The sequence below is a fragment of the Panthera onca genome, chromosome B1 (genome assembly GCF_046562875.1).
Source record: "Panthera onca isolate mPanOnc1 chromosome B1, mPanOnc1 haplotype 2, whole genome shotgun sequence".
NCBI classification, from domain to species: Eukaryota; Metazoa; Chordata; class Mammalia; order Carnivora; family Felidae; genus Panthera; species Panthera onca.
In genome coordinates, this window is record NC_138342.1 from 196576312 (window position 1) to 196589996 (window position 13685).

The 13685-nt window shown below is 41.3% G+C and overlaps 2 protein-coding genes across 3 annotated transcripts in view; one reads left to right on the forward strand and one right to left on the reverse strand.

Moving 5' to 3' along the window:
• Positions 1-13685, forward strand: part of VEGFC (vascular endothelial growth factor C) — a 109641-nt gene that overhangs the window by 30700 nt on the left and 65256 nt on the right. The gene's annotated exons all lie outside the window — the stretch shown is intronic.
• Positions 1-13685, reverse strand: part of LOC144616089 (uncharacterized) — a 93481-nt gene that overhangs the window by 15552 nt on the left and 64244 nt on the right. For both annotated transcript variants that reach the window (XM_078445249.2, XM_078445248.2), the window contains exon 3: positions 7351-7468. In XM_078445249.2, the coding sequence (XP_078301375.1) occupies positions 7351-7468 (118 nt within the window). The remainder of the gene's footprint in view (positions 1-7350; positions 7469-13685) is intronic.

A 13685-nucleotide genomic window follows, 5' to 3' on the forward strand; every position in this document is an offset into this window, starting at 1 on the left:
GAATGACCAACAAATGTGTGTTATTGAATGAACAAGTGAGAAATTTACACAAGATAGTACTAAGATCTAGGATACATAATTTCATGAAATACAGAAAATGCCCAGCGAAATTATGCTTTCACTTTTATGGAAATTTAGGACAAGGCAATATATTGAATATAATAAATTATCATTTCCCAAAATGATATTGCATCTATAATGAGGTTAATTTTCAAGGAGATTAAAGAGGACTGTTGCTGTTTAAACATAGGACTAATTATACGAGAATGAGGTGTATGGAAAGAGAATTGAAAGCTGATGAAAATTGTGAAGGGAGCTGGCAGAATGTATGTTCAGGTAGAAAAAAGAATTTAAAAACTGAACTCAAAAGATGACTAATCATAAGAAATGTTAATAAAGACCATAAAATGTACAGTATTAAAAGAGAAATTTTTGGTCTATTTGATATTCCTTTAAGTCTCTGAGTTGGTAATGCCTGCCTTAGAATTTACATTAGAATGCAATATCTGTGATTTAACTGTGGAAGCAGTGTGTTGCTCTCTGCTATTGTCTGTTTGAAATAGTTTCTAACAGATCAGACTGTCTATTTCGATTGAATTTCCAGTGCACAGTATTGCATGGCTTAGGTTAGAAGTAGATAATGTAATTTCTATATTGAAATTCTGAGTTTATGTCACAGATCCAGTGATCCTCTGTCTTCTGAACTCCTGTGTGGCCATCACTGCCTATTGCATTCATTTGGCATTTAATATGTATTAACACCAAGACTGGTACCATATGGGGGGCCCTGGGTGGCTCAGTTGATTGAGTGTCTGACTTAGGCTCAGGTCATGATCTCACATTTTATGAGCTTGAGCCCCGTGGTGGGTTCTGTGCTAACAGCTCAGAGCCTGGAGCCTGCTTCAGATTCCGTGTCTCCCTCTCTCTGCCCCTCTCCCGCTCGTGCTGTCTCTCTCTCAGAAATAAATAAACATTAAAAATTTAAAAAAAAAGACTGGTACCATATGTATGTCCCTTTACAGCCCTTAACATTCAATAGATATGTGTGGATTATAAACGGTGCTCAGAAAAAAATATACGTATTGGTAATGAATAATTGTTCTATCCATATATTTATTTCTGCTGCCTGTTAACATACTGTCTCCATTTATATTCCTCATTTTACTGGTCTGCGTTTAAATTCTCTTTCCACCAAGGTTTATCATGTTGCTATCATATACTGAGAGCTTAATATGTTCTAGACATTCAGCAAGCCTAGAAGCCTAGCCTTCTGTGTAATGTGTATAATGAATCTGGGAAACATCCAAGATCTTTTCTATTCTTTGCCTAAACCTCCAGCCATCTATCAGCAACTCAAGGCTTCTCTTCCTTTCAAATGAATCCCAAATCCACTTAATTTCACTGTACCTCTATCCTAACTTAGGGCATTGTTATCCCTTGCTTAGATGATTGTAACAGAACCAAATTGTCCTATTGCCACGCTTCACCCTCTTTGAATCTAATCTAACCATGACAGCTGAGGTTTTTCTAAAATTGTAAATGAGATGATATCATTCCTAAATCCCAGCCCACCAGTGGCTTCTTTCCATCACATCCAGACTAAAATCCAGACTCCCAACCATAGATGCTAAGACCTGGCCTCTGACCCTCTTTGACTTCACCCCCATGACACTGTGCCACACCATCCCTTTTCTCAAAAGACTACATCCCCACATTTTTTTGTCTACCATGTAAACACATTCTTTCCATAGAGCCTGGAATGTTCTTCCCTAGAGGAGCATGGCTGGCTCTTGTGTTGTTGTTCTGGTTTCAGCTTCAGCACGATTCTTCATTTTCTTTTTGATTTATTGCTTTATTTCTTAATTGATTCTGTCTCTCCACCAGAAACTCTAAGGGTTTGGAGTGTTTGGTTCACAGTCAAATGCCCAGAACCTAGAATAATGTCTGGCATTCAAAGAATATCTAGAAGTGTTGAGTACATTTTGTTAAATAAGAAAATATAATTTCACATAACTCTGAGGACATCATTATGAGTTTAATGCTGTTACTGTTATTTAGCATTTGTCAAAATCAGAGATTTGAGAGGTTAATTACCTTGCCCAAAGCCAGTGAGTATGTTCAGTGGTAGAGGCAGAATTTGAACTCAGCTTTGTCAGACATTAGAACTTTACCTGGATTCTTCAGTCTCTATGCCATGTTATCCCCTTGCGACAAATTATTTCATTAAGTTACGATATCAAAGAAGATATCTACAAAATAATCTTTGGCAGAGGAATATAGTCTTTGCATAACACATCGTGCAAAAATTAACTGGACACATAATACACCTGTTGACTTGAATTGCCTAACTAAAAATACCAGACTGGCCTTACAGTAATGCAGTAATGCATTCATGTTAAAGATACAAACTCATGGACACATTGATAACACATTGATAGCTATGTGACTATGAATATACGTATACCAATGGGGTCATTAGTTGCGGTTTCCTAGAAGTAGACTTTGAGATGGGGATTTTGAGGCAAGGAGTTTATTTGGGAGATGATGCAAGGGTACATTTATAAGGAGGTGATCAACAACTGAGACTGGATGGGAGAAGAGCCAGTCCCTTATCAAGCGAGCTACTGCTGAGAGCATCTGAAGTTTAATTCCACTGGGTTACTCTGGGAATCAGCGTAGAATGTGCAACTCAGAGTTATCCCAGCCAAGGAGCAAGGCAGCTGGGGTACTGGTATTTACTGAAACAGTGAGGACATAGACATTTAGGGTATTGACAGGGGCTTCTAAACCACCCATGTGCACATGGTAGTTTCTTGTGTGTGTATATGTCTGTATGAATTGGGGCCAACCAAAGAAAAGTAGCTGACTGAAAACGAGAATATAGGAATTACTTAGATGCAATTGCTGAGACAGAATATACGGATAATACTCTATGTAAATTGGTTTCTGTCTGAATGTATATACTGATGGGAACCGTATGACAGTCTGCATTTTAGGGATTGTTGGTATATTTCAGAAAGCTACATCTTTATATAATATATAACCATCCTCTTTAGGATATGATCTCAGTAGATAATCCTAACAAATTTAACAGCGTGTCTCTATGTTAAAACACCTCCAACCCCATCGGTATAACTACACAGTGTTTAGATAACTCAGACCTACCTGTGGTAGGCAGAATATTGCCTTCCAAAGATGCCTGCATCCTAATGTGTGGAATTTTACTTTACATGGCAGAGGGGACCTTGCAGATTGGATGAAGTTTAGGAAGTTTGGGAAGACTATTACCCTGGATTATGTGAGCAGGTCCAATGTAATCCCAGTAGTCCTTAGAAGTGAAACAAGAGGTGGCAGGAGAGTCAGGTTCACAGTGACACGGTGTGGAAAAGACTCTCGTGGCCATTCCGGGCTTTGAAGGTGGAATGGGGACATGAGCCAAGGAATGTGGGCAGCTTCTAGAAGCTGGAAAAGGCAAGAAAGTGAATTCCCTTTTAGAGCCCCTTAAAAATGACCACAGCACTTGTGAGAACCACTTTGGACTTGCTATCTCCAAAATAATGCAGTTGCATTGTGGCAATTTGCATTGGAGCACTTTGCCCCAGCAGCAATAGGAAACTCCTATACTACCTAGTCAAACACAGAGATGTGAGGTCACCTCAAGTGAAAAAAAAAAAAAAAAAAAAGGTTGACCTGTATTTTGTAAATCATAGCAATTTTCATATAGGTAGATGGATAGATGAGTGTAGTGAATACCGTTTGGAACACTGAACAGATTTTGGAATTTGAAAAAAAGCAGAACTGGTTTGGAATTCTGCCTAATTATCCTCTATTTCATCTCAGTTAACATTTCATTTCTCTTAGCTCTATGTTTGTGCTCTGGAACACAGGAAGAGTAATAACACTCTTGCTTCTTTCAGGAGTTTATGGAAAGATCGGTTTAGAGAATCCACGTAAAAGTACTTTCTAGACTGCAAAATAGTATATGCAGGTTACTTGGCTTTCTCAATAAATGTTAGTGCCAAAGAGTTAATCTCAGAAATCAAATATTCAAAATATACAAATGAAGCCACATAATTCTGGTCCATTTATAGACGTTTTAAGTGTTTCTGAATCAATGAGCAGGTATATATCATATGTCCGGTCAACAAGTCATAAGTCCATGTTAAGCCACGAATATTTACATCGTTATTTTTCTGTCATACATTTTAAGGTGCATTTTCTAGCCCTTAATTAGAAATATTTTAGAGCCGCCTGGGTGGCTCAGTCGGTTAAGCATCTGACTTCGGCTCGGGTCATGACCTCGCGGTTTGTGAGTTCGGGCCCCGCATCGGGCTCTGTGCTGACAGCTCAGAGCCTGGAGCCTGTTCTGGATTCTGTGTCTCCCTCTCTCTCTGCCCCTCTCCCTCTCCTGCTCTCTGTGTCTCTCTCTCTCAAAAATAAAAAGAGACATTTTAACAAGAAAAAAAGTATTTTAAAATACTTCACTGACGTGGGAATAAAACATCGCAGCGGACTATCAGATCTTGAACCCAGCCTCCTCTCCTTCAGCCGGTTTATGAAACCGTGCTCTTGCTCTAGCTTTTCTAAAACTTTGGCACAAATATTGTTCGGAGCCTCCCTTTGCATCTGTCTTAACATCAGCAAAGATCGTTTGGGGGCACAGAAAAGGACCGACCGTCTCTGATGAAAGGGGTCACCCTTCCTGCGACCAAAGGGGCCGCCTGCAGGGCTCCAGGTTGGCCGTGGGCTCCCGGGTGAAGAACCCACACGGCTAATGAGCTCCAGAAGGTGTGGCTGCTGGCTTCTCTCTTCTTAAGCCCCAGACCCGAGGCACTGGTGCGTGGGTTTGTTCCCCTGCGGCCTCTGTATCACCTCCCGCCTTCTCCTGCCCCTTCCAAAAACAAGCTCAAAGCAAAACAACAATAAACAGTTTGCTTTTTGATTTTCGGACACCCCAGCCATCAGACAGCCCTGAATGCCACAGCTGCAGCCTGTTACTTGATGTTGCCTCGGGAAAGCCCGGAGGTGGGAGAGGGAGGCAGGGAGGGCCGGCTGTGTCACCGTTTCTCTTCCTATGCGGTTTTTCAGTTCATCGCCCTCAATGCCGGCGAGCTGTTCCGGACCTGTTTCCGTGCCTTCAGGTCCCGCGCTCCGTCAATGGACAAACTGCATGCCGCAGACTGTAGTTTGGGTCTTTAAAATAACATCAGATGGAGGGACCGACGTTCTCATTTTAGAAAGGAGAGGGCTGAGTCTGAGAAGTCCCCCAGCCAGCTGGGAGGTGGCTGGGCCGATGGGCTGGGGAACCTAAGCTGTCTTGCTTTGGCCACGTTCCGCTTCTGTGGGAAAGCCACGTCCCCTCGCTGGGTGTCAGGAGCACCCTTTTGGGCTTGTGTACGTGCTTATGCTTGTGTGACGAGCACACGGTACATCTTACGTGGAGAACTTGCCTTAGAGGATGTGCTCGTCCTTGCAGGACTATTGAACTGCCACTTTGGGCTCAGAGGAAATTCCCATTTTAATAGTGAGTGGAAGGAGTGGTTCTTTTCACATTATCACCCCTTCCTGTCTAAATGCCTCCTGTGCTGTCATGGTGTCAGGTGATTTTCAGTTGCTGTCGGTGGTGTTACCAGTGCCCTCGGAGCCAGAAGCTCTGGCCTCTTGTGCACTCAGATTACAGAAAGTCAGGAGGCCGCTACGAGTGCCCAGGAGAGGATTTACTCCACAACCTCTGTTTTCCGTACAAATTGTGCCCTGCGTGTTCCTGGCACCTTGCCGGGGAAGAACCGCTTCAAAAGTTTCAATGCAGTTTGATGCAAATTTTGAACCAAGTAACATAATCATTTTTGCATCAAACTTTATAGAAGGTAAATTGAATAGGGCTTATCTTGTCAGTCTGTTGTAGATGAGGAAATGGAAGCAGAAGGACGTAACGTGAATGTGAGGTTGTTCACCTAGTTGGTTTCTCACTCTCTTTCACCTCCTCTCTCTTTTCTTTCTTTCCTTCAGTCTATACCTGTGTCACTTAGCTAGTAGCTGCATATCCAGGCACTGTACAAATTGCTTTTTTACATTTAATTTGCAAACCATCCAAATATATGGATATTATGGCTCACATGTTTGAACTGAAGAAACTGAGACTTAATGAAGTTGGTAGCCGCCAAGTATAGATTTTACAGCACATGACCTTGTAAAGCTCAAATATGGGTTCAGATATTTGTTTATTTCAGAATCATGCTCTAACTTCTATGTTGATTTGCCTTGTTTTTTTTAATATAAAGTAATATTTCATCACCTCAACAATTCTCTATGAGCTGTTACTAAAACACAAAAAGATCTTCTCTTACATTAAAATGAGTTTTACCTATGTGATCGCATAATAATGTGATGCATCACATAATAAATGGATCCATACAAGATCAGCCTGGTGCAGGCTTAGTGTAATCTAAAACTTTCAGGACTTTTGGTTCACATATTAAATGCCTCAACACATATTTAAAAAGCGTTTGCCAATCCCAAAGGAATTAATTTAATATTTTTTTTTAAATAAGGCTAGGGACACCTGGTGGCTCAGTCAGTTGAGCATCCGACTTCGGCTCAGGTCATGATCTCACGGTTTGTGAGTTTGGGCCCCACATTGGGCTCTGTGCTGACAGCTCAGAGCCTGGAGCCTGCTTCGGATTCTGTGTCTCCCTCTCTCTCTGCCCCTTCCCAACTCACGCTCTGTTTCTCTCCATCTCTCCAAAATAAAGAAAACTAATTTAAAAAATTAAAATAAGGTTAAACTCATGGTGTGTCCAAAGTGCATAACACTCGGTCTACACCAGCATCTCCCTTCCTTCTGGACCTCATGTCCCCCTTTGTTAGCATAAGCTATTTAATGAGGCAGAACTTGGTCATTCCTTGAGTACTGTACCTGTCCAATCTCTGCTTCTGGGCCACAGCCCACGATTATGCTCATTATAGTTCTGAGTAAGTACTGACGGTGATATTTCGGTTAAAGATAGTGGATTTGTTTTTATCTAATTTATCTCTGCCTGTATTTTTACTATTAATTATTCAAAATAGATCAGCATCATCCTGTATTGTATAAATAATTCAAGTCGGCTTACTTTAACACAGGGTCCTAAAAGAAGAACATACTCAGTTCATGACTTCAGTTTGTGTCCATCTTGATGGGTCGTTAAGTGCCTCTCATTTCCCTGGGCTTCCCGTTTTAAAGCTTATACAACCGTGCTGTTACATTTTCTACACAGAGTCACAGGATGCAGTCCCCTGCCATAGTCTCATGACGTCAGATCTCCAAATTGTGAGACGGGCGCCATGAACAGAAGCACACCTCTCACTCACCGTGCACGGTCATGCAGCGTGATGTTCAGAGGATGCTGTTTCTCCCTCTGGCCACAGATTTCTAGAGCGCATGCCTCCATGGTACCAAAGCACTCGAACAATAGGCAGGTTTCTGCATCTGGTTAATAAATTAAGCAGACAAGAGTTTATCAACATCTGGCATCTGCCTTCCTTTAGTGGCTTTACATGAGTCACTGATGCCTGGTCGCCTTTGATAATTTTTGTGGTTGCTTGGAATTTCAGTAGTGGTTTGATGTTTGTGTGCTCTTGTCAATGTTCACATCGTAACCGGCTCTCTCTTGGCTGCTTTACACTTCCTAGAAATCACAGGGTCAGCCAACGAGAGTCTGTATAGCCGTCAGTTTGGGTGACATATACCTCCCCTTGAAGAACTTTACAAAATACAAGCACAAGAGGAAAAATATTTAAGAATTCTATTTTATAAGGGAAGGAGGGAGGGAGGGGCACCTGGGTGGCTCAGTAGGTTGAGCATCTGACTTCGGCTCAAGTCATGATCTCATAGGTTTATGGGTTGGAGCCCTGCGTCGGGCTCTGTGATGACAGCTCCGAGCCTGGAGCCTGCTTCGGATTCTGTGTCTCCCTCTCTGCCCCTCCCCCACGTGCATACTGTCTCTCAAAGATAAATAAATGTTTTAAAAAAATTTTAAAAAGGGAGGGAGGGAGATTTTCAAAAGTATATTACTAGCAAGTAACAGACACTGACTCCTACAAGCTGCTCATTGAAAGGGACTTTTTTATTTTAAACAATGATACCATTTTAGTGCGGAATGCCAAGTAAAGACTGCACAGCCAAGACTCTGGAAGGTTTCTGGCTACTCCTGGATCTCAGCAGTAAATTTCACATCTCTCAGACATATGTACATTCAGGTGTTTAGTTCCAAAGATCATGTCCGTCTGTATCTTAGGACCTTGGAATTCCCAAAAGGATGAACATCATTAACGCAGCATGGGTTTTCTCTAGGTGCAGAAGGACTAGCACAAACATCAGCCTGGGGGGTGATGTTAACTTTGTGAGCTAAAGAGATATGCTGCTTGTCTTTGTATATAAATGATGAACAAAAACCAGTGACTAATAAACAGAAAATGCCCTACAGCATCATCTTCTGGTGTATCTTCTGCACCATCTCTGGCCAAGTATCTCCCATACCATCCATCACAAGTTACTTGGCTTCTGTATGATGTTGGCCTCACTCCCTTATGTTATGGGAAAGCTCTAGCACTTAGAAAATGTTCAGGATGAACCAAAAATTTGCCTTTGCACACTGGTTTCAGCTCTGTCCCCTGAGTAACAGAAAATGTCCTCCAAATCCGAACCCAGTAAGGATTTGGAAATAGATATATTTTCCTTTGAATTTGTACTTCCTACACTTTGTATCTCTCGTGCTCCTAATAACACTTGCTGTGGCCTTTTAGTATTTTTATTGTCCCTCTTGTCCTGCTGTGGATCATCCTCTTCTGTCTTGAAATGAGGTGCCTATGGTTGGACACAACGCTTCAGCTGTGGTCTGCCCAGAACAGACCCAAGCAGGCCTCGGTGCGACTTTAGCCAGACATCACAGTTTGGGATTGGGATCAATTTATAAACCCCTAAAATACCGAGACTTTTTCACATGAGCTGTTAGGCCAGGATATTTTCTGCATTATTTGAGACATGGTCTGACGTGATAGGTCCTGGAACCCGATCTAGCAACTTCTGTAGGCAGGCAGTGGAGAAGTCGGCTAACCCCACAGTTCCTGGCAGGTGCAGACTGGGTGATCTGTGAGAGTGGTCTGCAGATCTGAATCCCATGCCGAGTGATTCCCAGTGATCAAGAATACATCAGTATCTATAGGAGGCAGACCCAGGGACTTCTATTTTTAACAGAAAGTAATATATATATATTTTTTAATATTCTTTAAAAACTTTTTTTTGAAATTTGAGAGAGACAGTGTGAGTGGGGGAGGGGTAGAGAGAGGGAGAGAAAGAGAATCCCAAGCAGGCTCGGTGCTGCTGGCAGAGAGCCCGACGCACGGCTCGAACTAAGGAAACCATGAGATGGTGACCTGAGCCTAAACCAAGAGTCGGATGCTCACCTAAGTGAGCCACCCAGGCACCCTGTATTTGTATGTTCTTTAACAAAAGCTTTGGAATCAGCGGTATGGTAAAGGTACAAGCAGTGGATGTTCGGGCGAGCGATGAGCAACTGTGTCATTGCAAGGAAGGATAAAGCGTCCCAGAGCACTCCCAGAGAAGGTGACATTCGGCAACCTGCAAGGATATGTGGTCGGAGTCAGGGCAGCCTGTCTTTGAAACCTCGGTCCTTGTTACCAGCGCTCGTCAGAGTCTCCAGCTTTTCCACCAGCTGGATGGGGAGAAAAGCTGGCTGTCGGGAAGGAGTGAGACCGAAAGGGTAAGACACACCCGGTTGTCAAAGCTGCACTACGCCTGGGGAGTGTGAAATTATAAACTTCACAGATTTCTAGGGGCACCTGGGTGGCCCAGTCTATTAAGCGTCCGACTTCGGCTCAGGTCACGATCTCACGGTTCATGAATCTGAGCCCCTCGTCGGGCTCTGTGCTGATGGCTCAGAGCCTGGAGCCCACTTCGGATTCTGTGTCTCCCTCTCTCTCCGCCCCTCCCCTGCTCACGCTCTATCTCTTTCTCTCAAAAATAAATGTTTAGATTTTTTAAAATAAGTAAAATAAAAGTCACAGATTTCTAGAATTACATAGAAATGTGGAAATGTAGTGCAAATAGCACCGGCTGTGAAGTCACAGGAATATAGATTTGAATACTGTCTTCCCTGCTTATTGGCTGCATATCCTTGGCAAGTGATTTAACTTCTCTAAACCCCAGTTTCCTCATCTGTGAAATGAGGTTGATATTACCTACCTTGAAGTACTATTACAGGAGAAGCAATAATGTATGTTTTAAAAAGCTAGCACAGATTCGAGTTAACAATAAAAATTTCAATAATTATTGCTATTATAATGAGCTTATAGATTTTTTTTAATTTTTGTTTTTAACGTTTATTTATTTTTGACAGAAAGAGCATGAGCAGGAGAGGGACAGAGAGAGAGGGAGGCACAGAATGTGAAGCAGGCTCCAGGCTCTGAGCTGTGAGCACAGAGCCCCCCGCGGGGCTCGAACTCACAAGCGGTGAGATCAGGACGTGAGCTGAAGTCAGATGCTTAACTGACTAAGCCACCCAGGCGCCCCATATAATGAGCTTATATATCTTGATTATCCTCCTTCTCATCAACAACTATATCATTACAAGAATATTACCAAAATATTGGGGTTCACATGCTGAAATCTCTCCTGTGAACATCACAATTAACCCGAAGTCCCTAAAGAAAGAGGTAACATCTTATGCAACATTGTATCTATAGGCCCATCCCAGATGGACCCTAAATTGTAAAGGGAATGGAGAGTTACTTTTTCATTTAGGAAAGGACTTTGATATTTCTTAAGGAAATGTTTGCCCTGGGCACTTCAGGCTTGCTGAGAAAATTCGGTATTTCTTTCTACTTAAATTGTGTATAGGCTGCCCAGGATTCCCTAGCTGTTCTGAGCATTCTCTATACTCTAGCTCAAAATCTCACCCATCACAGATTCCATTCAAAGTAAATTAAGTATGTTTATAAAGTAGAGGCTAGTATTGTCCAACTCCGTTCACTGAAATACTTATGTAACCAGCGACATTGCGGCCAGACAGAGTCCATGAATTCACAGGAACAAGTATCCAGGACTAATCACTGCCAAACATTTTGAACGTGAAGTGATTTTTCTTTCTTAAGATGAGAATTTTACTACATTCAAGTTTTATTAATGCCCTAAGCATGACAAGTTTTGAGTCCGATAATGGCTTTGAGAAAGGATACCTGGACGTAAAATAGAATAACAAAGGTTTCTTGAAATTGTGGCCATTTTTTCCTTTCTGGATGCTGACCAGCATTTTTGGAAATCAAAATTTTGATACGTTTGCGTGGCCCTAAGTATGGGGCGGAGACTTGGAACCATTGGTCAGAAACAGTAGTTATTCCACATTTACAACGTTGCTATGTTATGAAGTGTAGACCATAACAGCTAAGTAACAGCTTGCAGAGTAGATGTTTTAAAATCAGTAAATAATATATATTATTAACTTTCTATACACATTTGTCATTCATATGAATAAAACAATAGAGAAATACAAGATAACATTCCATTGCTGCTGAAAAGATTGTACTAAGCATCCTCAACCCTGGAGCAGCATATTTATACAAATATAGAGTCATAAGCTCTGTTATATAACATATATTATTAACATGTTATAATACATGTTATATATACAGTGACTATACAATTGTGCATGCTACATCCTGTTTCTAGTCTACTGTCATAGAAGGCTTTTCATCATTTATTCTCACTTTATGGTTCTACTGTGTGATCTCTTTATTGGATATCATTTCATTTACTTAAATAAGCAGGGCATACCAAATAGCTACATACATAGTTTATTACAGATTTTCTTGCCCCAAATATTTTCAGCATTTGTATTCTATTAATATGAAAATGCTTTGAAAACAAGCTCTTATTGTATGCTCTGTCCTGAGTCTTTGAATCCACACGGCCTTCCCAGGGACAGGAAGGAGACAATGTGCAATCGTAATGAGCAGGAATGCTCAACAAGGGTGTTTGCCCATGGCCCATGTCTACCTTTTGACTTCCTTCTTGAGTTCCCTCTTACTGTTCTTGTTTCCGTGGGTTGCTAGGCCTTCCTTGAATATATCTGACTTCAGTATCCTTCCTTTTCCCTTCATCCAACACCCACATGGGCTCCTTTGTGTGGCTAGCTGACCGTGGTCAATACCAATACTTTGGTATTGACATTATCACTGTCTCAAATTAGGAGACATTTTCCACCTGCCGTCTCCAGCACCTGGGACATTCTTGCCAAATAAATATTTTGGGAGGGAATAAATTTAGTTTATGACCTTTCGCATCATTATGGACAAAAGCTACACCACCAATCATAGAATAGTTTGAAAAGAATTAATTAAGAATAGAGTTGTTTTTAGAATAGTACAACTTAAAAATTAGTACCAACAAAATGCATGAAGACGGTGATATGCAGTTGTTGAACAGGTTGAGCATTTTAATCTTCAGAACAACCCGAAAGATAGTTACTAAGAAACATGTTTAAACATAATTAAATTGAGACTCAGAATTATTATGAATAATTATTTGAAGGTAAGCCAAAAAGTACATAGAAGAACTAGGATTTGAACCAAGGTCTGTCTGGTCCCAAACTCGTGATCTCCCCTTAAGCCATACACTTGAACCATATGAAGAAAGAGAAGAACAACATTGAACTGAATAAGAGAATTGATTTAATACTATATGATTTATGGCTTTTCTTCTTAAATGTCATAACTGACAAGAAAAAGTGTAATAGCCCATCTTGCACCCCTTCCCTTTCCCTTACGGAGGTCTTGGAGATAGTCCAGAATAGTTTTTCTTAATGAACAGCACAATCAGTAACAGTTGCACCAAACAGTTCAATTTAAAATCCTCATTAAATGGTTTTTTCAACTAGAGGTTACACTTTTTTTTTTTTCTTTTTTTTATCATGCACAGCATAATGTGTTTTAGGATGTATGGGACCCTGTGTACTCTCAGTTTAAAATGAGGAACCAGAGGTATTAGACATCATATACACAGCATAATTCAGTAGCAGTCTGGCAGTTTCCCAGTTGCTACAATACTAGAGATAACCGTCCCAGATAAATCAAGCCCCAAAGTAGACTCTGTCCTGGATTTCTCACTTTTTAATATGCCTGCAGAGTATCCCAATATCATATTTAAAAAAAAAAATGTAACATTTATTATTGAGAGAGAGAGAGAGACACAGAGCGTGAGCAGGGGAGGGGCAGAGAGAGGGGGAGACACAGAATCCAAAGCAGACTCCAGGCTCTGAGCTGTCAGCACAGAACCCGATGCGGGGCTCGAACTCACACACTGCGAGATCATGAGCTGAGCCAAAGTCGGTCGCCCAACCGACTGAGACACCCAGACGCCCCACCCCAGTATAATCTTCATCAGTGTTGACTGTCCAGCTGTCACAGCCCTGGGCACACATGTGGTTTACATAAAATAAGTCATTATTCCAACAACTAAACCAGCTGAAATTAGCATAGCCTTTTTGCTTGTTTCTTATATTAAGAATGCTTCCATGCTACAATGTAAGGATTTATGTGGAACAAACACGTTTCCTGTGTTCTCTAACTTTCCAGTTTACTATAAATGATGATTTTACATAAAGATAAACCATCAAAATGGAGCTTTAGCT